The 25934-nt window shown below is 37.3% G+C and overlaps 1 protein-coding gene across 5 annotated transcripts; it reads left to right on the top strand.

Annotated features, from left to right (window-relative positions):
* Positions 1-2909: 2909 nt before the first annotated feature.
* LOC127453097 (bromodomain-containing protein 2-like) lies at positions 2910-25934 on the top strand. 5 transcript variants are annotated; one of them, XM_051719188.1, is made up of 13 exons: positions 2910-3050; positions 5147-5228; positions 6980-7268; positions 7449-7586; positions 11706-11853; positions 12987-13162; positions 15441-15899; positions 16741-16869; positions 19334-19597; positions 20794-21038; positions 21158-21474; positions 21754-21882; positions 24560-25934. In XM_051719188.1, exons 3-13 carry the CDS (start codon positions 7005-7007, stop codon positions 24688-24690), a joined length of 2400 nt encoding a protein of 799 aa, XP_051575148.1. In that variant the 5' UTR covers positions 2910-3050; positions 5147-5228; positions 6980-7004; the 3' UTR covers positions 24691-25934. The 5 variants fall into 5 exon arrangements, with proteins under 5 accessions (XP_051575148.1, XP_051575146.1, XP_051575145.1 ...); XM_051719186.1 differs by having other exon boundaries at positions 6977-7268; XM_051719187.1 differs by having other exon boundaries at positions 2916-3050; positions 5155-5228; positions 6977-7268.

Here is a 25934-nt window from a genome sequence, read left to right as displayed (position 1 = left end):
CTCAGCTGACAGCTTCATTGAATTCTACCCGCTCAACACCAGTTTCATGTACAACAGTAAAGAGAAGACTCAGGGGTGCAGGCCTTATGGGAAGAATTGCAAAGAAAAAGCCACTTTTGAAACAGAAAAACAAAAAGAAAAGGTTAGAGTGGGTAAAGAAACACAGACATTGGACAACAGATAATTGGAAAAGATTGTTATGGATCTTAACCTCATTGAGCTTTTGTGGGATCAGCTAGACTGTAAGGTGCATGAGAAGTGCCCGACAAGACAGCCACATCTATGGCAAGTGCTACAGGAAGTGTGGGGTGAAATGTCACCTGAGTATCTGGACAAACTGACAGCTAGAATGCCAAGGATCTGCAAAGCTGTCATTGCTGAACGTGGAGGATTTTTTTATGAGAACTCTTTGAGTAGTTTAAGAAGTTATTAATGTCCTGACTATACACTGTGATCAGTTGAATGCCACTTTGGTGAATAAATGTATCAATTTCTTTCCATAAGAGCAAAATCTGTACATTATTCCAAACTTTTGGCCACCAGTGTATATATATTAGAAAACATCTACATTATAAACAAGAAACACATCTTACACAATATACTCTGTGTACATTACAATAAACAGACATAATTAGGAAAATAAGAAGACAAGAGTACACATTACACATTTAATTGATTACCAGATATGTACTCTATAGTATGCCAAAAAGTATCTATTGCACACATTGTAGTAAAGTGGTATCTTAAAAGTCATAAAAATAGGCTTCATTTCTTTTAAGAAAAAGACAGTTTTTTTCTTTCTTTTGCTTTTGGAATGAAATATTACTCAGACATGTTCTTGGTTTCATGAGATTCACCCATTTACTGTTAGACAGAGGGACAGTCACTCAGTAAAAAGCAAGCAAAATTAATTTCTGCTGCAGGGAGCTTTATTAATGTTTATACTGTATCTTATGACTGTTCTGACTTGTTCTTTGTTTCATAGATGCAAAGTAATGTAAAAATAGAATTAAGAACTTTTTTCTATGGGTGCCATTTGTTTCATGTTGTAAAAAAAACATTTATTGCTTTTTCATTAGAAAACATTATATAGTGCTTTTACTGTACATTATATTATGATCATGTGCAATTACAGATGTATGAAAATATATTAATCAAAGTTTCATGACATTCCTGTCTATTTAATTGTATTAACCAATATAATAATGTTGTACATAAAGTTTGTTACTGACTTATAAAGCATTATAATAAAGTGTTACCGAGAATCCTTTAAAAAATAAATCTCTATAATTTTTCACAGGTTTACCTTACATCTAAAACTTTTGGGGGACTTTATCATCATTATTCAAGTCAATTTAAAAAAAATATAACTAATAAAAAAAAAGATTAAATGTATTTTATTTATATGGTCTATTGAACTGACCAATCTATTGACCAGCTGGCCACTAACCTATACATAAACAACAACAAAATCACCAAAAGATTTTTATTTTACCTTTAACGCTGTAATAACACATGGATATGTGTATATTGTAATTATCTAATTATAATCGAATTCTTTTATTTGCTCTAATTCAATTTAATATTATTCTATTCTATTGATTTAAAAGTCTGGAAGATTCAAATTATTTCAAACTCTAAAAGCAAAATCTGGAACTTCGGGGTACTCGTTATGCTTATGAAGTTGAAATGTAATTAAATAAACAAGATAATGGAATATTCCGGGTTCAATACAAGTTAATCTCAAGCGACAGCATTTGTGGCACCCTCCAAAATTTGGCCCCATTCACTTCCATTGAAAGTGCCTCACTGTAACCCACATTTTATTTTTTTAAGAAAAGGAGAAGACAAATATTTTTTAGATAATCAACATTAAGCCACACATGCTGTTGCTTGAGCTTAACTTGAACTGAACCTGGAATATAATTTTAAGAATAAATTGTTTTCATAAAATAAAAATAAAAATTTCTGAGTGGCCTACTGTCTAATTAACATTCACGGAACTAAATACATAATTCACAAACTATACCAAGATATCTACTGTCAAAGATTTAAGGGGTGCGTTCCATTCCGAAGTGATCATCCCTATGCCCTATTCCGTTCTAAGGCTTTACCATCCACTATGAGAGCTTTGAAAAGCAAAAAGGTGTGGAGCTCAAAAATAAGGTTTATTCGGAACTGACATTTTTAAGTAATCTTTACTGGAAATTCTGTTTGTAGCGTTATTACAGCATGACTACCATGACTGTTCTCCCTTCGGAGGGTGATTTATGCCGTTTGGAACGCAGTCTAAATGAGTCACTTTTATCATAAAATCCTCATTAGATTGTAACCGTGAGTCATGCCAGAGACTACTAAGCAGAGACGGGTCACTTCTATTAAAATTAATGGGAGAAATTGGAACCCCCCCCCCCAACGGTCAACGGATTTAGAAAGGAAGTCCCGCCTTACAGGTAAAAGAGCCAATCACCTTTTAGATGCGGACATCGCCTGTCAATCAACTCGAGAACGCGCATGCGCATTCGCTATACAAGCCAGGAAATTTTCGTTTTTAGAGGTAATCTGACGTAAAGTAGCACAATTTATGACACCAGTGATGTCAGATTTTACTGCTGATTTGAACTATGTTCTTTGACCGTAATTTCTCCCAACCGTTTTGGAGATCTTGGTCTTTCCCCATTCAAGTAGATAGAAGCTGCATATGTATGCCCACTGCCCGGGAGCGTTCCAAAGATGGCTGCGTTCCTACGCGAACTTCCTCACTTCCGCTGTGCTGTATATGGGCGTTTCGATCGCTTGAGGGGCTTCAATATAAGCCAATAAGAAACCAGACACAAAGGCGGGACAAATTTTGATTGGCCAGTCCTGATGTTATATAAAAACCCGGGAGCGGAAATTGATAGGCGCCATTTGCACGTTGGACGGCGAGGGGGTGCTCGAACAGAGCGAGTTGAATGACAATAAAACGGAGGCGAAAACGTAGGATACCGCAACGTTAAACAATCCTGATCCATCCGTATGGAGGCGGCCGTCAACCCGTCTCTTGACAGGTAGTACTGCTGAGCTTTCGGAGCATATAAACTAATCCTATGTGTATATCAGATCACAAAGGATGAGGGGAAAGGAAGGAAGCGTTTGTTTACATGGCGTATTTCCTCCTAAATAGGGGGCGGAACGGTAAACGGGGATTAAAGCTGTATTTTGTAACCTTTAAATGAGTTTCTGTCATTTGAACAGCAGCATCCCTTTGTTGTGGGGTCTGAACTGCATCAGTTCTCTCCGCCATCTTCAGCATTTAAAAGGCTACTACACTGTAACACTTATAAATATTCACCATGGTAACCACAGTGCACGGCAGAATACTATGGTTACAGGTGTAAAATATAATATATTGTTACATACAGCTATAAAACTGTGGTAACTTGGAGAATTAGGAACTACTGTCAAAAAAAAAAAAAAAAAATAAAGATTTTGAATGCTCTCATGAATTGATAATGGGTTTACTGTAGCAACTATGCTATTTAGGTGAAAACTATAGTTACCATAGTGTATTTGTGTAAGGAAAATGTCAGTGTGCAATGCACACACATTTGATGCATGCTACTGATGACACATTTTGCACGTACCTTCATGCACAGCTGTCATTTTAAACTCTTTTGTTGTAAAATAACTTCTGTGCATTAGTTGCATGTCTATATTATGCATGGAGGTAATTGCATCATTTCAGTCTATGGATGTACTGAGATGAATGGACCATATATAAATTGTAGTATCTATGCAAAGTTCTGTGCATACAGTAAGTGAAACAGAATAGGCAGGGCAGAGTAACTGACAAGATGATACTTAAAATAAAGTGTGTTACAGTATGTTGTACTGTACAGTGTAGGATTTTGTGTGGCTGCTAATGCACCATAATGCAGTGCAGTATACGTCTCTGTGTATATGGCATCTGTCTGTCTGTCTGTATATTTATCCAATGCAAGAACATGTCTGGGTCATATTTCACAACAAAATCAGAAGAAAGACCTTATATTTTGCTTTCAAAAATATTTTCATGATAATTAAGCACTCTTTCTCCACAATGCTCATGGCTGTTATGCACAAAAATGTATTCTCATTTCAGAAATGCAAAAAAAAATATAAGTACAGATATATTTAAAAAACAAGCTTATATTATATAAACTCAAAAGTATTTAAACATCATGATAGTATTTGTTGCACTGCCATTTTGTTGATTTAAATAATTGTATTACAGTAATGAAAATTGATCGATTTAATGTGCAAAAAATCTTAATGGTAAATGTCATCTGGACATGTTTTTTTTATTTTTTTAATTGGCCCATTTGTCTTTATGTCTGTTTATCTGTCTATTGAGCTTTGGAAATGTTTTTTTTTATTTTTTATTTTTTTTATAAATACAAATAGAAAAGCATTTGCATGGCTGGAAGTTTTGATAGGTGCAATGCCATCTAAACAGTTCAATATTTAATATGCAATACATTGTTGGGTATTTCGTGTCATTTCAACTAGATGTCCCCAGCAAAAAAAATTTTTTTTTTTTTTTTTTTTTTGATGATGAAAGACGAATTTTTAAATAATATGGATCAATATTTACTGAGTAATCAACAATTTGGTAGATGGGGGTTGAAATGTCATTAGAAACCTTAGAAGGTGGCAGCATCATTATTTTATTTTTACACAGAGATGCGTAGGTCTATTACTCAAATCAGTTGACTTCAGCACCATTTGTTGCATTATATGCCAATGGTGTAAAACCAAAAATGGATAAAACACTTTTTTTTTGGTTTCACAAAGTTGGAGTGCCTATAACTCTAGAAATATTAAAGATAGCTTAAAGGAATATTCCGGGTTCACTACAAGTTAAGCTTAACCGACAGCATTTGTGGCATAATGTTGATTACCACAAAAATTAATTTCAACTCGTCCTTCCTTGTCTTTAAACAAATAAAAATGCTTGAAGTTACAGTGAGACACTTACAATGGAAGTGAATGGGGCCAACATTTTGAGGGTTGAAAGGCAGAAATGTGAAGATTATCATTTTATAAAAACGCTTACATTAATTCTTCTGTTAAAACTCATGTATTATTTGAGCTGTAAAGCTGTTTAAACTGTCATTTTTTTCAGTCTTTTAGGGTTGTAAGTTTGCTGACATTACATCGTCATGGCAACGAAGGTGTAAAATTGGCTATAACTTTACACGGAAAAGGTTAGTAAGTGATTTTACCACACTAAAATCATGTTACATGCATATTGTTTATGTCTTGTGGCTATACTTTGGAAAAAGTGAGTATTTTAACGTTCAAAAATTGGCCCCCATTCACTTCCATTGTTTGTAAGTGCCTCACTGTAAACCAGATTTGTGCTTTTTTTAAAGAATAGGAGGGGTAAGTCAAAATATTTTTCGTGGTAATCAGTATAAGTCACAAATGCTGTCGATTTAGCTTAACTTGTATTGAACCCGGAATATTCCTTTAATATCCTTGTGGATTCTCGTTCAGAACAAACATACCTTTTGGTATCTTCATTTTTAAGACCCTATAGGGTTAAATCCCAATCAGTGTGGCTCTATCTGTAAATTGTAAAATTGTAACCATTTTCAATGATTAACCAAATGTGGGTCACATGGTATGAAGCTTATGTTTGACTTCCATTACAAAAAAATTTTAGAAACTAAAATTTTCTCATAAAAACTGATTTTGGGTGTCAGAGACTTTAAATCGTTGAGATCCCAAAATTGGTGGGATGGTCGCAAATCAACCCCACTACTCGGGCATGTGCACACACCCACCCGTCCGACACTAGGTGGCGCTATGATTAGCACGTTGATGTATTCTTTAATATTTTTGGAAATGTATGGGCTAGAATTGAAATTCTCGGTGTAAATATTGAAATTTCTTAATAGTAACAGATTCAAAATCATGTCTTTAAGCGCTTGCATCACTCAAAAATGTCCACCCAGCCCTTGTAAAGATTCTAACCAAATTGTCAGCTCTGGAGGCACAGAATTTTAATATTTACTTTTGCTGGGTACCTGGCCATTGTGGAATCCTAGGAAATGAACAAGCAGACTCTGCTGCTAAAGAAGCACCTTCTACAGATCTTAAAAAAATGCTCCATACCACCCTCATATCTGAAACCTACCATAATCTCTCACATCATCAACAAATGGCAAACAGAATGGGATCAATGCATTACAAACAAATAGCATGAAATCAACCCTGTAGTGGGCAAAAGACGTATCCTTACACCAATTGCCGAATAGGACATTCCAAACTCACACATACATTTTTAATATCAGATGAAGATCCACCATTATGCACCGCATGCCAGAATCCACTAAGTTTGAAGCATATTTTATTGGATTGTGCTGGTTTTATTTCTTGTAGAAGAAATTTTTAACAAAGTCATCCCTGAGTCAGTTTTAGAGTTCTTATCGAAAAAAATACATTTTAAAAGCCTTATTTAGGCTTTAACATATTGTTTATGCAGTTTAACCATTTGTAACATATGTATGGCGTAAAATCACTAACTAACTAACTCTGTAAATATTGATCCATGGCATTTTAAATGTTGACTTTCTTAATCATTTATGTTTATCTTTCTTAAGACAAAGGATTAACAAAATCTGAAAATTTCAGCAAGGGAAGTTACAAACATTTAGTTGATTTGACATAAGTTAACCCTATACACTTTACATTTCTATGTGCAATATTATCTACAATACACAAACTACGGCAAAGTTCAGACTGATTATAGATGGACACATCATTTGGACGAGATTTGCAAATAATATTTAACCCCTTTGAATTTATAGATATTAATAAAGCTGAAAAGAATCATTTGAATTGATCATTTGTGTTTGTTTATAGCATGTTTAACCCCTGCTCATCCACTCCCAAAGTTAATTGCTGCTTGTCTTGTGTTTTATCTGTGTTTTTCTGGTGGTGTCCACAGCAGCACTGTGCGAGTGGGGCTGGCTGTCATGAGTGGGATGGAACAAAGTTCCGGCAAGCGAATTCGGAAACCCTCGCTGCTGTACGAGGGCTTTGAGAGTCCGTCTCTGCCCTACGCGCCTCCGCCCGGCCCTCTTCCACCCCAACAGCCCCAGGTCAAGGACCTCAGTCAACAGGGACGAGCGACCAACCAGCTGCAGTTCCTCCACAAGGTGTTGGTGAAGGCATTGTGGCGGCATTATTTCGCGTGGCCTTTCCATGAACCTGTGGACGCGGTCCGACTCAACTTACCTGTGAGTGAATGTTCAATTTCTGGGAAAAATAAATTACTGAGGGCACCTTTAAAGAAATGGGTCATTAGTTCCACACCTTAATGAAGATATGAATATACACTAATATGCTAATGAAGATAATAAATATACAAGATAATCTGATGAGCCATGCAATGATGCAATTTCCTGTTTTGCTTTCAGGACTACCATAAGATCATAAAACAGCCGATGGACTTGGGCACCATCAAGAAACGACTGGAGAATAACTATTACCGCAGCGCAAGTGAATGCTTGCAGGACTTCAACACAATGTTCACCAACTGTTACATCTACAACAAGGTGTGTGTGTGTGCAGACACAAACAAGTTACCATGGAAACATTCTGCAGTGGGTTTGCATTACCTAAAGGTTAGAGCAAGAATCTACAGCCTTGAACATTTATTTTATGAAATTGCTGTAGCTTTATTTGTGGTTAAATTCCATGTACAAAATCCAGCTCTAAAATCCTGTTTTAGAGTTTGAGTTAAAGGAGATCCGTCTGTCTGTCTGTCTATCTATCTAAAATAGGAACCATCAAAGTTGTTTTTTGATGCAAGTTTAATGCAAGTAATAAAATTCTTCTGTGAATAGTTGAATCTGAATTTTGAATCGTTTCATTGAAACAGGCAGTTTTTAACTGGTACACAACATAATTAAATTCTAATGCTATTTTGGCTACAACAGTTGAAATCAGAAGTTTACACACACCTTAGCCAAATATATTTAAACTCAGTTTTTCCACAATTCCTGACATTTAATCGTATAAAATATTCCCAGTCTTAGGTCAGTTAGGATTACCACTTTATTTAAAAAATGTGAAATGTCAGAATAATAGTAGAGAGAATGATTTATTTCAGCTTTTATGTCTTTCATCACATTTCTGGTGGGTCAGAAGTTTACATACACTTTGTTTGTATTTGGTAGCATTGCCTTTAAATTGTTTAATTTGGGTCAAACGTTTTGGGTAGCCTTCCACAAGCTTCTCACAATAAGTTGCTTGAATTTTGGCCCATTCCTCCAGACAGAACTGGTGTAACTGAGTCAGGTTTGTAGACCTCCTTGCTCGCACATGCTGTTACAGTTCTGCCCACAGATATTCTATCAGATTGAGGTCAGGGCTTTGTGAGGGCCACTCCAGTACCTTGACTTTGTTGTCCTTAAGCCATTTTGCTACAACTTTGGAGGTATGCTTGGGGTCATTGTCCATTTGGAAGACCCATTTGTGACTGAGCTTTAACTTCCTGGCTGATGTCTTGAGATGTTGCTTCAATATATCCACATAATTTTCCTTCCTCATGATGCCATCTATTTTGTGAAGTGCACCAGTCCCTCCTGCAGCAAAGCACCCCTACAACATGATGCTGCCACCCCATGCTTCACAGTTGGGATGGTGTTCTTCAGCTTGCAAGCCTCACCCTTTTTCCTACAAACATAACGATGGTCAATACGGCCAGTTACATTTTTGTTCCATCAGACCAGAGGACATTTCTCTAATTAGTAAGTTCTTTGTCCCCATGTGCACTTGCAAACTGTAGTCTGGCTTTTTTTTGGCGGTTTTGGAGCAGTGGCTTCTTCCTTGCTGAGCAGTCTTTCTGGTTATGTTGATATAGGGCTCGTTTCACTGTGGATATAGATACTTGTCTACCTGTTTCCTCCAGCATCTTCACAAGGCCCTTTGTTGTTCTGGGATTGATTTGCAGTTTTCGCACCAAACTACGTTCATCTCTGGGAGACAGAATGCGTCTCCTTCCTGAGCGGTATGATGGCTGCGTGGTCCCATGGTGTTTATACTTGCATACTATTGTTTGTACAGATGAATGTGGTACCTTCAGTCGTTTGGAAATTGCTTCCAAGGATGAACCAGACTTGTGGAGGTCCACACTTTTTTTTGAGGTCTTGACTGATTTCTTTTGATTTTCTCATGATGTCAAGCAAAGAGGCACTGAGTTTGAAGGTAGGCCTTAAAATACATCCACCAGTACACCTCCAGTTCAGTACACCTCCTATCAGAAGCTAATTGTCTAAAGGCTTGACATCATTTTATGGAATTTTCCAAGCTGTTTAAAGGCACAGTTAACTTTGTGTGTGTAAACTTCTGATCCACTGGAATTGTGATATAGTCAATTAAAAATGAAACAATCTGTCAGTAAACAATTGTTGGAAAAATTACTCCTGCCGTGCACAAAGTAGATGTCCTAAACGACTTAACTATAGTTTGCTAATATGAAATCTGTGGAGTGGTTAAAATGAGTTTTAATGACTTCAACTGTACATTTTTATATTAGAAATACTCACAAGTCGCAAAACAAGGAATTATCACAGAATTTGTTTAATGACTCGCTTGATGGGCAATTAAAAAGTGCATTAAAATTTATGGATTGACGATATATTGGTTTTACGGTTTAATTGGTGCCGATAGTTGCTTTTTACAGGGTTCGCACAAGGTCCTTAAAGCGCTTGAATTTAGATTTTTGAAATTGACAATATATCATTTTAACTTATCAAACTAATTTTGTTATTTTAGAATATAAAATATATATTACTGTAGGCTATTACAATTATCGTAATGATAATTTTGCAAATGAAGGCTAAAGAGTAAACTTGTTCAAGAACCATTTCTGGGGCTGTTCTGAATTATGATACTCATGACAATTCACCTGTAGTCCCAAAGTCGTTGCAGTTTAGAGGATATGATACTAAAAATAATTACTGTAGAATGCTGCAACTGACCAATCAGAATCAAGGATGAGGAGTGGTGGTGGCGTAGTGGACTAAAGCACTGAACTGATGAGCAAAGGGTTGTTGGTTCAATCCCCACAGCCACCACCATTGTGTCCTTGAGCAAGGCACTTAACTCCAGGTTGCTCCAGGGGGATTGTCCCTGTAATAAGGGCACTTATTACAGGGACAATAAGTGTCTCAGGATGCATATTTGCATATGCATCCTGAGATAGTCTGAGATCCTATGCAGCGTTCTCATAGACAACGTTATTCTTACAAACTTCTCCCAGATGATTGACAGAGGGAAAAAAAGTGAGAACTCAAAATTTGTGCATGTTCCACGAGACACGATCCCGCTGCATGCATTGCCACCAAAATCCAAATTCTGAACACAAAAGCAAATCAGACACGTGCATCGCCGGCATTCCTTTCATTTTTTCTTCAAAATAAAATCAGGTGTGTTTCCTCAAGCACGCGTCTTTGTGTCTAGCGGCATTTCTTGTCAACAGTGGCGGGTAAATGTGCGAAATCACCTGCCACTTCGCATGAATACCCTGGCTGTTAGATTTATACATATTGCAGTTTGCCATCCAACAGTTCGATGAGCCTTTTTACAGCTCAACTATTTATTAAAGCAGTGTCAGACAGAATCTGCAGAATAACCTCTGACAAATACTCTCCACAACACCCCTAAAATTAACTTTTGGATTATGCATAATAACAGGAACATTGATCACAGCAGAGCATTTTCTTGTCCGACAGTAAACAAAGGGCACTTTGATGGCTGTAGCAGCGGTGCATTAAAGGACAGAATGTAAAGAATTAAAGAGAGAGAGAAAAACTGTTACGTGGAACTCTGCGCAAATATAGCATCCTATATTTATCTATTAATCATTGTTGCGTTATGATAAACATGTATTTTATTTATTAAATATAAAATCTATTTTTCATAAGGGAGACGATTTTAAAATCGTTTGGCTGAAGAATCGCGATTTGTAACAGAATCGATTTTTTTTTTCCCCCCCAGCCCTACTATATAGAAACGTGCATCGAAGAACCATCTCCATTTCAAAATAAGAGTCCCCATTGTGTTTTGGGCTTGTTTATAGGTAAAAGCACTTTTTATTTATTATTATTAATGGGATTTTGGTTGAACAATAAACTGCATCTGTGATTTTATTCAATTTGGGTTTTTGTAGCACCTATGTCTGTGCCCGTCATAGTAAGGAAATACTACGATTTTATTTATTTTTTTACATTTCTATAAATCGATTTTCAAAACTATAGGCTGATTAATCTGTTATCAGTCTTTTCCAACACATTAGTTATCAGTATTGGAAAAAATCCACTATCGGACGACCTCTAATTAAAATCATCACAATATTCACAATATTGCTTAATTTTATATTGCAAAGACATGTAATGCGTCACCCAGTGCTAACATGTTCATTTCACATGTGAACGAAGAGGTTAGCCAATCATAACAGTGGTCATTTACTTATAAAAGCCTTAAAGGTACAGTAGCCTGTTTAATTCTCCACTGCCTGTTTAATTTTAAGGGTCAAAGAAAGGGTGTAAATTGGTTATGAAAAACTAAATTACAACTGTTTTTGGTGCAAGAAACCTTCACTAACAGGAAGAAATTGCATTACTACTGAAGTGTAGAATATGGCCCATTAAGAGAATGTTTTCTTCCAGCCTACAGATGATATAGTGCTGATGGCACAATCTCTGGAGAAGGTCTTCTTACAGAAAGTTGCCCAAATGCCCCAGGACGAGATTGAGTTGCTCCCTCCGGCTCCGAGGGGCAGAGGAGCCAAGGCTGTCAAAGGACGCAGAGGGAGAGGTAAGTTACGGAGTGATGAAGCTGGAGGAGAAACTGATAGGTGATGACAGGGTCACAGGTCTCTTCTGATAGGGTCATCATGGACAGCAGGGAAAGAACAATGCTAAATGCAACTAACCATTGAATCGTGCATAGGTTGCATAGCAAAATGAATAGTCTTATCAACTTTTTATAGTGAGGACAAAACATCAAAGGCTGCATGTCCAATTAGAAACATCATTGGTCTTTGGGTAGAAGCTAGCTAAATTAAGCACATAACATGGACAGGTTGCGTGACGTTCTTCTGGAAAACCATGAACAAAACTACGCAAAGTTGAAGAAAATGTGACGCAGACTACATTTTACCATCAAGAGACTAAAAGTAAACCAATTAGTACATTTTAAATATTTAATTTTAAAGGTATTTGTGTTTACAATAAGCAATTTTGATACTGTGTGTGTTTCGCCACATTACTGTTTGTCCAATGTAGAATCTGTCCTGAAGAAAAACTAGTTGAGAAACACTGATGTAAAAATTGTATGAGCAAGGGGTGGGCGATGTAAGTAAACATTTAGATTTGTGTTTTTCTTGATTTTGTTTTTTTTTGTCTTTTTTGGATAATAACAATATACTGTATATCATGATATACACTTTTTTTGTGGAAAGTGGTTTAAAATTGTTTTCTTTTTGGTGGCTATATACTACGCAAAATGCATGATAAATAAAGGCTTTATTTAATAACTCTTGAGGTCATTTACTCGTCGGCAATAGTAAATCTTTCCATCTCCTTTCCAGTTTTTATCATACAGAGTTGCACCAGATGTTGGCCGTGCCACACATGGGGCACCTACTCCTGCATTTGACTTCTTAGTCGTCCCATTCTGTGCATTACATTTTTCCATGTTTCTTCACTGTCCAACTCTGTTGTGTACAGGTGGAGCGCCGTGCACACTGATATTTACATACCGTGATATTCATGGTATAGCAAAATCTCTAATGGCTGACACTTTATACATCATCACGATATATATCGCCATTCCTCTCAGCCCTTGAATGACCTGTACAGTGGCAAAAGTCATTGTTTGTTGTTTAATCTTTACAGTCTTATTAATGCAAAAAGTTTGGCTCTGATATTGTACCTTATTTCCATCAGGTGGAGGAAGTTTTATAAGTGCTCACCAGGTGCCTGCAGTATCTCAGTCGGCTTATTCTCCTTCATCTCCTGATACACCAGATTCTCGGTTCTCCACCCCTCCACTGACCCTGCTGAACAACGGTGTTCTTCCTCCATCACTGATGAACACACCTCCCACTCAACCCACTGCAAAGGTACGTACACAACTACACATAAAACTTCATAGTCACAAAATCAATATATAGTTACATTTCCTATTAATCACAAGTCTGACATCAATGCAAAAACAGACTTCAGCTTACAACAAAAGACTTGTAAAAACAGTAAAACTAGTATTATAAATTAGATAGTTTTAATTAGGGCTGGGTGATATGGCCAAAAATATTATCACAATATTTTTTTTCAAATCATTAAATATTGAAATTTAGCATCAACATTTCATACCATTAATGGGGAAGGGTTGGGGTTAGGCTAGGGTAAATGCATTCCACATGTTTGTTAGACCTTAAGAAAGAATGTAAACATAATTTGTTTGTTTACAAGTACCGCAGGGTAAGCTAATTTTTTATTTGAAGTTCAAGTATAGAAGTTTACATACACTTAGGGCAAAGTCATTAAAACTAATTTTTTTAAACACTCCGCAGATTTCATATTAGCAAACTGTAGTTTTGCAAGTCATTTAGGGCATCTACTTTGTGCATGACACAAGTAATTTTTCCAGCAATTGTTTACAGACAGATTTTAATTGACTATATCACAATTCCAGTGGGTCAGAATTTTACATACACTAAGTTAACTGTGCCTTTAAGCAGCTTGGAAAATTCCAGAAAATTATGTCAAGCCTTCAGGCAATTAGCCAATTAGCTTCTGTTAGGCTAATTGGCTAATTGAAGTCAATTGGAGGTGTACCTGTGGATGTATTTTAAGGTCTTCAAACTCAGTGCCTCTTTGCTTGGCGTCATGGGAAAATAAAAATAAATCAGCCAAGACCTCAGAATAAAAATTGTGGACTTCCACAAGTCTGGTTCATCCTTCGGAGCAATTTCCAAATGCCTGAAGGTACCACGTTCATCTCTACAAACAATAGTACGCAAGTATAAACACCATGGGACCATGCAGCCATCATACCGCTCAGGAAGGAGACGCAATTTGTTGCCTAGAGATGAATGTAGTTTGGTGTGAAAAGTGCAAATCAATCCCAGAACAACAGCAAAGGACCTTGTGAAGATGCTGGAGGAAACAGGTAAACAAGTATCTATATCCACAGTAAAACGAGTCCTATATCGACATAACCTGAAAGGCTGCTCTGCAAGGAAGAAGCCACTGCTCCAAAACTGCCATAAAAAAGCCAGTCTACAGTTTGCAAGTGCACATGGAGACAAAGATCTTACTTTTTGGAGAAATGTCCTCTGGTCTGATGAAACAAAAATTTAACTGTTTGGCCATAATGCCCATCGTTATGTTTGTAGGAAAAAGGGTGAGGCTTGCAAGCCGAAGAACACCATCCCAACCGTGAAGCATGGGGTGGCAGCATCATGATGTGGGGGTGCTTTTCTGCAAGAGGGACTGGTGCACTTCACAAAATAGATGGCATCATGAGGAAGGAAATTTATGTGGATATATTGAAGCAATATCTCAAGACATCAGCCAGGAAAGCTTGGTCGCAAATGGGTGGCAAAATGGCTTAAGGACAACAAAGTCAAGGTATTAGAGTGGCCATCACAAAGCCCTGACCTCAATCCGATAGAAAATGTTTGGGAAGAACTGAAACCGCGTGTGCGAGCAAGGAGGCCTACAAACCTGACTCAGTTACACCAGTTCTGTCTGGAGGAATGGGCCAAAATTCAAGCAAGTGAGAAGCTTGTGGAAGGCTACCCAAAACGTTTGACCCAAGTTAAACAATTTAAAGGCAGTGCTACCAAATACTAAAGAAGTGTATGTAAACTTCTGACCCACTGGGAATGTGATGAAAGAAATAAAAGCTGAAATAAATAATTCTCTCTACTATTATTCTGACATTTCACATTCTAAAAATAGTGATCCTAACTGACCTAAGACAGGGAATGTTTACACGATTAAATGTCAGGAATTGTGAAAAACTGAGTTTATATGTATTTGGCTAAGGTGTATGTAAACTTTGACTTCAACTGTACATCTTTAGAGCACAGACCAGTGTGTCTAGTGCCACTTTTCACCATTTCTGTTGAGATGAGCTCGCTACAAGAGACAAAAACTACAGCAAAGTTAAAAACTTAAAGTTCTTTGTTCCATAAGCATGCTGGATTTAAATGCGTGAGTCAAGAATTGAATTGTTGATCTGTTCCTCACACAAAAGCTATCATATGTCTTCAGAAGACTTTAAATAAGTCATATGGACTACTTTATAGTACTTTTCAGTTAGTAATAAGTTCAGCAAGTACATTGTCATATTTAGTTCTAAATGAAAGCACTATGTCTCTTTTCTCTCCACAGAAGAAGGGCGTAAAGCGTAAAGCCGACACCACCACTCCCACTACGCTTGGCTTCTCTGCTCCCGGACGTATGGGAGGTATGGGAAAAGGCCACGGATCAGGTGGAGAGATGCCCTACTCACTATCTTCCATGCCTATAGATTGCACTCCCAGCATAGGCGTGGTCAGGGGTGTGAACGAACCCTCCCACCTGCAGCCCGTCTTGGGGCGACCGCTGTCTCGACGGCCAATCAAACCACCGTGCAAGGACCTGCCTGACTCGGTGCGACCCCATCAGCCCTCGCGACGCGGGAAGCTGAGCAAGCAGTTACGCTACTGCAGCGGTGTCCTTAAAGAGCTGCTGTCCAAAAAACATGCAGGGTACGCATGGCCATTTTACAAACCAGTGGACGCATCAATGCTGGGTCTACATGACTACCATGACATTATAAAACACCCCATGGACCTCAGCACTATCAAGGTGATTTGTATGCACTATATCTGCATTAACAAACACATGTACAGAATATACTGTATACCGCCTATTTTATTAAACAGTATGTAAAACAGAATGCATGCAACGATAAACATTTTAAACAGTAAAATGTTACATTGTTGTCATATGACCTCAGCACATTGCATGTTTCTACTTATCATCTTGGAATGGTTATTTTAAGTGATGCACCGATTAGGAAATTTGAGGCCAATGCAGATCACTGACATTTTAACATTGGCCAGTATCGATATGATCACCATTATTTATTTTATGCATACCAGTTTTGCTTACCATGCACAGTTTACTTACACCGATCAGCCACAAAATTAAAACCACCTGCCTAATATTGTGTAGGTACCCCTCGTGCCGCCAAAACAGCACCAACCCGCATCTCAGAATAGCATTCCAAGGTGCTATTCTTCTCATCACAATTGTACAGAGTGGTTATCTGAGTTACCGTAGACTTTGTCAGTTCGAATCAGTCTGGCCATTATCTGTTGACCTCTCTCATCAACAAGGCATTTCCATCCACAGAACTGCCACTCACTGGATGTTTTTTTTGTTTTTGGCACCATTCAGAGTAAATTCTAGAGACTGTTGTGTGTAAAAATCCCAGGAGATCAGCAGTTACAGAAATACTCAAACCAGCCTGTCTGGCACCAACAATCATCCATGTGATTATCTAATCAGCCAATCGTGTGGCAGCAGTGCTCGCATCAACCATCAGAATGAGGAAAAAATGTGATCTCAGTGATTTGGACTGTGGCAAGATGGGCTGGTTTGAGTATTTCTGTAGCTACAAAATCATCTGGTTTGTGTTTGACAGAGGAAGATGGATGAGCGCGAGTACAGAGATGCTCAGCAGTTCAGTGCTGATGTCAGACTCATGTTCTCCAACTGCTACAAGTACAACCCACCAGATCATGATGTCGTCACCATGGCACGCAAACTACAGGTAGAGAAACTCAACTACCTCTTAAATTTTATATAATATTTTGCCAATTAATCATTAGAGATGTGCACAAGTAATCGACTAATCGAGTACTCGTTCAGCATCAAAATAATCGACTATTTAAATACTACTCAAAAACGGTTTTCTTTTGCATATTTGACTTTCATAGGCAATGCTGAATTATAATGTACTTTCCATGTCTCACCAAATTTCGCAGTTACAACCGAGTCAATACTGCATTGAGAATTGTAATGAAATGTAATGAGAAATAAATTAATGCGTATTGTTGTCTTCATTTTATTCAAAAGTTAAAAAACAATGTTTTTTTGAAGTTAGCTTATTTAGAAACTGTTCTTGGTTAAATTTGTGAAGAAAACAAAATATAATTTTCATGTATGTGTCATACTTGTAATTTTTACATTTTATTTTACAGATTATTTGTGTTTTGTGGGTTTGAGCATTACTCAATAATAATTCCCATCTCTAAATCTCAAATCTGTCAAGAATGTGTGTCATATTTCACTCATTTTAAGATTTTTTTTATTTTTATTTTGCATTTAGTAAATTAAGCCAATTTTTAGGACTATTAAGATATTTTGCATTATTGTCTTGACAATTAAGCAACTAAACTGTCATGAAAATGTTCCTGCCCATTCCTCATCACTAGCCTAGTTTCCATCCACTTTTCGTGCTATTTTGTTATCGACAAAGTGAAAATGCATAAAAAAAAGTTTGGGAAATTTGTCATCTTCTGCCTGTTTCCATTTCAAATGGCCTTTTATCGATAGAAATGGTGTGCGTGATGACATCATGCCTAAAAAAACACTTTGTTGCATAAGTGTTGGTTTATCACAAAATAAATCTGCCCTTAAGCCGTTTCCATAAAGAAATGTGTGTTTATCGCTAATTGTGCCCCTTTTGCCTCCCAGATGTCCCTGATTTTTTTTTTCCTCTGAAGTTTTGGTAAAATGGGGAGAGTATTGAGACAATTCATTAAAATAAGACAGCGAATCGTCACAGCCCTGTTCAAGCTGGCAACCTGCACCAAGTAGTGGGGGAAACTTTCGGTCTTAGTATAAGGACCATCCATCGATGTGTATATGCTGTGTGCACAACTATTAAAGAAAAACTGATGCAGTGTAACATCAGTGTTTATGATACATTCCTGATATTCAGTAGGCTATTTGAACAATCATCTGATATAAAGCATTGCCATCACAACTGCATTATGTCCCGTATATTTGTCCAGCAATGTTTAACGACCAACTGAACTTGATTAAATTAATTTTAGATGTCAATGTCATAATGCAATTTACATTTACTGAAGAAGCTCAGCAAATGTGATCCGAGGTAAAGAGGGTTAGATTTAAAATATTTAAACGTTTTAAACTGTTCAAAAGCTGGTTTTCTGAAAGTGAACTCAGCATTAGACAAATAGTTCTGAGAGTTTATAGTCTTGAAAAAAGTCTAGAACATTCTGAGAATGTCATTCAGATGACTTTTTTCTCCTATAGAACAGGGTAAGGCTAATTTAAATTTGTGTAAAGAAAAGGCATAGGCCTATGTAGGTCTAAAAATATATATATATATATATAAAATTTTTAATTTAGTAATTCTTTTATTTAATGCTTAATTCATTTGGTAGGCTAATTTATGTAATTTATTATAGGGAATTTTGCAGGCATTTTTCAAAAGCTAAACAATAATTTTTTTAGTATTGTGTATTTATTTTTTGTATTATGGGCTAATTCCGTGACTGCCGTCTATTATTCTGAATGGTGTGGAAAAGCAACTTTAATAAATAAACGGATGGCTACTGCGATTAAATTAATCACAAACAGTGGCCATTAATTTGTTCTGCGTGCACTTGTCCATGTGCATGGTACGAGATATTTGTGTTTGCACTCCTGGAAGTGTCATGTTTGCAGCATTGGATCTGTGCTATGCCGTTAAGATCAATCCATAATCATAATGTATTCCTTGTCGTCATGACTAACACCTATCCCTAACGATGGGGGTAAATTCTGTCATGTGACACTACATTTTTGCGTTAATGGCAAAACCAGTGTTTCGTGACATTCGAAGTATCGACATTAATCACAAAAAATATTATGTCGACACGAATAATTTGCATTTCCATCAGCTTTATTTTGATGTGCTAAAACTTTTTCCGCAAAAAATTCTTGGATGGAAACGTTGTTACTGTAATGTAAATAGTATCTCATTGTCATGTCAAAATGAATTATTATTTATTAAATTGTAAATTAAATGTATGCATCATGGTAGTTTTTTATACTGATTTAAATAATTTAAATGTATTATGTTTCCATATAATGCCATATATTATTGAATAAAATTTTTACAGGAACAGCATTGCCCCTGTATGTTGCAAACTACTGCTACATCACAGCTCCGACAGGTTAATATCTGTAATTTTTTTAATATTTTGGCCTCCCTTCCTCTTTAGGACGTATTTGAGTTCCGCTTCGCAAAGATGCCCGACGAGGTTTCGGAGGAGGAGGAATTATCTCCCATGCCACTGGGGCGGAACATGGGCATGCACCACCCCTCTTCCTCATCATCTTCCTCTTCTTCATCCTCCTCTTCCTCCTCATCAGAGAGTGAGCCGAGCAGTGACAGCGAGCCCAGCAGCGACAGCTGCCCGAGTTCTGACAGCGAGGAGGAGCGAGCACAACGCCTGGCCCAACTGCAGGACCAGGTGTGTACTCAGGTACACAAACCTTTCTCTTTCTCTCATCCATGCAGAAAGTTTAAAGAAATAGTTCACCTAAAAATGAAAATTCTGTTATTTACCCACACTCATGTCATTCCAATTCAGTAAGCAATTTTTTTCCCTTGAATACAAAAGGTGAATTTTGGATCTTCACAACTATTTACCCATTCAACAACAGTTCGTATCGACCACGTCTGTCAAACTCCAAAAAAAAAAAAAAAAAAAACACCATAAAAGTAGTCCATGCGAATCATACAAGAGCTTTGTGTGGGAAACAGTCTGAAATTTCCTCTCTGAAGAAGCACTTTTAAATGAACCATTTATATAAAGGAAGCTTTGAAATCAAATTTCATAGAGGTTTTACTTTTGTACTTCTAAAGAATAAAACCCACCATTTGCAGCAAACAGCATAATTATGTCATGATTATAGGCAGACCGATATATCGGTTTTACCGATTATTTGGTGCCGATAGTTGCTTTTTGGAACTATTGATTATCCGCAAAAATCTATGCCGATTGTTGCAGTTTTTAGTTTTTATTATTCCTCCCTGTTCCTCTGTAGCCAGCGTGGGAGGAGCCTACAGTTAGAACAGCTTGGTTCTACAGTCTAAAAGCAGTCCCTAGAAGTGAAATAAAAACAATCGCTAACACCTCGTGGGAATTTGCTCTAAATCTTTCATCATTGACAATATTCATCCATATTTTAATTATCCTCACTTCAATGCATATTTTGTTATTTTGATTAGATAATCAAGTGTTGTAAATTGAAGTGAGGGAATACAAGGAAATATGCAACTATGGAAACGTGCCTTTTTATAATATATATATATATATATATATATATATATATATATATATATATATACACACGTCAGCACATTCATCACATTTCCATCTCATATCTTGTGAATAATAATAAAACTTAGTCCTCATTAAACCTCATCTGGTGAAATATTTATACACAAAACCCTTTCTATATGTATAACTTTTCATATAGAAAAATTTCTATATGTTGATTTAAAAAAAACGAGTGGCCTTTCCCACCACCTTAGTTGCCTGTATCTGTAAAATCCACTATCGGTCAACATCTAGTCATGAAATGCTGTTCCTATGCTATTGACAAAAGGCTTGTTGTCATTATAATTGGATCAGTAGCAATGGATGTTTTAACAGTGTGTATCTGTGTATTTTAGCTTAGAGCTGTGCACGAGCAGCTGGCTGCTCTCTCCTCCGGCCCCATCGTCAAACCCAAGAGAAAACGAGAGAAAAAGAAGGACAAAAGAAAGAAAAAGAAGCTGGAGAAGTGCAGAGGAAGCAGAGGTTTGATGAGTGATGAGCGCGAAAAACCTGCCAAGATGTCTAAGAGCAAATCGAGCCGAACGTCAGTCTCATCCGCACAGAGCAAGAAGGGGCCTGCTAAAAAAAGCAACAAAAGCAAGTGTGTAGTTTTATTTCACTAGCTCTTTTTAAAGGAAAAGTTCACCCAAAATGAAAGTTCTGTCATCGTTTACTCACCCCATGTTGTTCCAAACCCATACGACTTGTTTTGTTTGACAGAAATGCAAAGAAATCATCCTCGTCATCTCATTTTGCGGCAGCCGCTGTCTCCATCCCTCACTACGACTCTGAGGAGGAAGAGGATGGTCTTCCTATGAGTTACGATGACAAACGACAGCTCAGTCTGGACATCAACAAGCTGCCTGGGGAGAAACTCGGCCGCGTGGTGCACATCATTCAGTCGCGTGAGCCCTCCCTGCGCGACACCAACCCAGAGGAGATCGAAATCGACTTTGAGACGCTCAAGCCATCCACACTGCGTGAATTAGAACGATATGTAATGACCTGCCTGCGCAAGAAGCCCCGCAAACCTTACGGTGAGGGGAGATGTAAAACTAGCAGTGAAACTTAAAGGGATAGTTCACCCCAAAATTTTATCCTCTTATCATTTACTTACCCTCATGAAATCTCAGATGTGTATGACTTCCTTTCCTTTCTTTCCATAGAAAAGTGTGATTGTGCTATCTTTCTTTTTCTGCAATTATATTTATTATATTGTCACCATGCCTGGTTAGGACATAGATTCCCTGGCAATGTTGAAAAAGTGTAATCGTTAAGCAACCACTTCCTTTTTGTTTTTTCACTTATCTGTGTAGTAGTGAAGAAGGGAGGAAGTGGGAAGAGCCAAGAAGAGCTGGCTCTGGAGAAAAAGAGAGAACTGGAAAGAAGACTACAAGATGTGAGCGGACAGCTGAACTCTGCCAAGAAACCACAGAAACCTAAAGGTACAGTCAAGTTAAAAGTAGTTGAAATGTATAAATATGATCCTTGCATTTTGTTTGGACAGCTCAGGGCAAGTGCGTTTTGGCGAGGTGTGTTATCTAAAGTAACACTTTCACTCATGGAATAAATGAATCATAGCTCGGTTGCAAATAGCGCAGTTCTACAAAAGTACAGTATTGCTTTTTCATGATGCTGCATCAGCATCGCTAAGCGTCAATATCAGTCCACGACAACTGCCATATCAGTGCAACATAAACAAAAAATACTGAGTGCACCTTTTACTTTTGAAAATAAGTTACTTGTATATTTGTCTTTAAAAGGTGCGCTCAGTAGTACTTGTTTTAAGTACGCTGACACCTAGTGGCTAAGCTGCAGCATTATGCAAGAGCAATCAGTTTCATTTATTCTGTGTAAAAACGCCCGATAATGATTATAGAGCACAACAGTTTCTGCCCACCTATTCAGCCATCTTGGTTCCGGAAGTGTTTTTTTCCCATTCTTTTTTCCATGGGATTTCATAAAATCCTTCATAAGAGTAAGCCATGAACCAAAGCAGCCAGCTCTGAGGTGAATCACGACATTACAAATGTTCATTTTAAGCAAAGAAATATAAAAAAAACAGACAAAAAGACAAATGTACATGACTGTGTGCTTAAAGGGTAAAAAAAAATGAAAAATGTCTCATCAATTACTCACCCCCACGCCATCTAAGATGCAGGCATGTGATCAGATAAGCACAAAAAAGCAGGAAAATATACTGTGTTTTTACAGAGAGTGGTCTCCCAAAAACTACATTTGTATTACATCCGTAACCCAAGTTCATTTTCCATTCTAAACGGGGGGAAAAAATCGTCTAGGTTTAACATATTTAAATGTCTGCCCTGTATCTGCAGGGTTTGATCTGAGAAGGAAGGACTCTCAATACTCTTTATCCCTGGATGTGCGGTTATTATTCAGAAATACAGTGCTGTGAAAAAGTATGTGCTGGTTTCTTCTGTTTTTGTGTATATCTCATACTAAATTGTTTCAAAAATTCAAACTAAATCTTAACATGAAACATAAGCAATCCGAGTAAACACAAAATACAGTTTTTAAATGATAATGTTATTTATTGAAGAAAAAAGTTATCCAATACCAACTGGGCCTGTGTGACGTTATAGTTACTGTTACTAAATCCTCAAATCTATGAAACTGCATTCATAATGGGGTTCAGCTGGACTAGACACACCCAGACCTGATTACTTTCAGCACTGTTCAATCAAATTAACACCTAAATAGAACTTTTTCAGCAGCATGAAGTTGGCTAAAAGGTCTCACCCAGTAGCATACTATGCCAAGGTCAAAAGAAATTCCAGAAATTATAAGGAAAAAGGTGATAGAAATACATCAATCTGGCAAGGATTACAAAGCCATTTCATAGGCTCTGGGACTCCAAAGAACCAGTGAGAGCCATTATCTCCAAATGGAGAAAACTTGACACAGTAGTGAACCTTCCCAGAAGTGGCCGACCTTCCAATATTCTTCCAAGAGCACAGCGACGACTCGTCCAGGAAGTCACAAAAAAGCCAAGGACAACATGCAAGGAACTGCAGGGCTCTCTCGCATCAATAAAGGTCACTGTTCATGACTCCACTGTCAGAAAGACACTGGCCAAAAATGCCATCCATGGAAGAGTCGTGAGGCAAAAACCACTGCTTACCAAGAAGAACATTAAGCCAAAACACACCTTGATGATCCTCAAACCATTTGGGAGAATGTTCTGTGGAGTGATGAGTCAAAAGTGGAACCGTTTGGAAGACGGGTTCCGTTACATCTGCCGTAAATCAAATACAGAATTCCACATGCCTACGGTTAAGCATGGTGGTGGTAGTGTGATGGTGTGGGAATGCTTTGCTGCTTCAGGGCCAGGGCGAATTCTGCTCTCTACTAGAAAATACTAAAGGAGAATGTTCGGTCATCAGTCCGTGAGTTGAAGCTCAAGCGCAACTGGATTATGTAGCAAGAAAATGATCCATAGCATAGGAGTTAATCCACCTCTGAAATGCTCAAAAGAATCTAAATTAAAGTTTTGGAGTGTCCTAGTCAAAGTCCTGACTTGAACCCGATTGAGAAGCTGTGGCAGGACCTTAAACGGGCAGTTCATGCTCAAACCCTCCAAGCTGAACTAAAGCAGTTCTGCAAAGAAGAGTGGGCCAGAATACCACCACAGCGTTGTGAAAGACGGCTCTCCAGTTATCGGAAGCGTTTGGTTGCTGTTGTTGCTGCTAAAGGTGGCACAACCAGCTATTACGTTTAAGGGGGCAGTTAGTTTTTCACATGGGTGATATAGGTGTTGGATAACTTTTTTGCTTCAATAAAAAGATATATATTTGTAAACTGTATTTTGTGTTTACTCGGGTTGCCTTTGTTTTGTCACATCTCGGCATAGATTCTAAAACAATTTAGTATGAAAAATACACAAAAATAGAAGAAATCAGGAAGGGGGCAAATACTTTTTCACAGCACTGTATGTAATCAAAAATGGAATTTCACTTTTGCCATAGGTCAAGTAAAAATGTCATCAGGGCAAGTAAAAAAAAAGCCAGAGCCAGCAGAAAAACATTCCTTACTGTTGAGTGCTAAACAACTAGTTTTCTTCATTAGTGAAAACCTGCCTTTTTTCTTTGTTCGTTATTTCAGTGGAGAAACCCAGCAGCGTAGAACCTCACACCATGTCATCTCGTCTCAGCGCCAGCAGCTCCAGTTCAGACTCCTCCTCTTCATCCTCGTCGTCCTCCTCTTCAGACACCAGTGACTCTGACTCAAGGTGAAGAGATCTTCTTCTAGAGCTATTCAAGAAGTGGGCTCTTCCAGCACACACTATTCTGGAGCTGTAGCCCGCTGTACACAAGGACACGTCATTTTCCGTGCTCCCTAATCCTGTGCTTGCTGTTTATTTCTGTGTAAAAAAACAAACAAAAAAACAAAAATGTATATATTGTGAAGGATGATTTTTGTTTCTTTTATAAAGAAGACTTTTACCAAAATGCCCATAATGGGAAACTCCAATGGGAGTATATAACCATAACTATTCTTAGTTGATGACACAGCTTGTTGTTTTGTTTTTGCTTCCATTTTGACTCTAAACAACATTTATGGTTTATCTCTGTACCACTTTAAAAACCAGGGCTGGTGTTTCTGTCACATTTTGAGCAACCAAAACTTGTGTGAAGGTACACATCCCTTAAAAATCGAACTACTATGGAGGGGATTCACAATATAAACCCAAACTGAAAATATGAATGACTTTTCTTTGCATTGGCTTTAAAGAGTTTATATTTCTGTGCTTCAATGCACTGTACGGTTTTGGAATTTGTTTCGGATACATAATGTATGCTGAGTAGTTCATAACGGTGTATGAATGAATGCTGTCTAGTTTTTTCAGCTTGATATTGCCTTGATCTTGTAAGACATTGAGTTCTTTTAATTACATTTTATTTCTTTACATGGTCAAATCAATGACAAATAATCAGACACTCTTACCATATTATCAGTCATATTAGGCGTCTGTGAGATGTTAGTGATGACACATTATCTCTCATATAGTGAAGCATTGAAAATAACAGCCATAATGCCTCATTGGATTTCAGAAGATGGACTGTATTTGTTGATAAGCACTAGAGAACAACTACTAGACTCAGTTGTTATACATTAGGTATTTGAAAAGTTATTAGGTTGAATGTCAACTTAAGACAAATGAGATTTTCGGGGAATTGTAGAGGCATTGCATTTAAGCAATAGAATGAATATTTATTAAACAATGTTACATATTTCCTGTATATAGTTTGCATTATGCCATGATGCTGTTCCTTCTGCTTCTCTCATTTTGTATTTATTTGCATTGCTTTTCTAAAATATTCTTTTTGAATGTATGACAAGTGGCTTTTCTGTTTGTTTGTTTTTTTTGTGTGTGTATGAATTGACCTATTCTGTATCTGCAGTATAATTAAGAGTTTATGCACTCTGAATTACACATTGGTTTTTATTTGGATGGAAATACAAATACAACAAGTGA

Source organism: Myxocyprinus asiaticus, chromosome 15 (genome assembly GCF_019703515.2).
Source record: "Myxocyprinus asiaticus isolate MX2 ecotype Aquarium Trade chromosome 15, UBuf_Myxa_2, whole genome shotgun sequence".
NCBI lineage: Eukaryota > Metazoa > Chordata > Actinopteri > Cypriniformes > Catostomidae > Myxocyprinus > Myxocyprinus asiaticus.
This window is presented reverse-complemented; position numbering and strand designations above follow the sequence as displayed.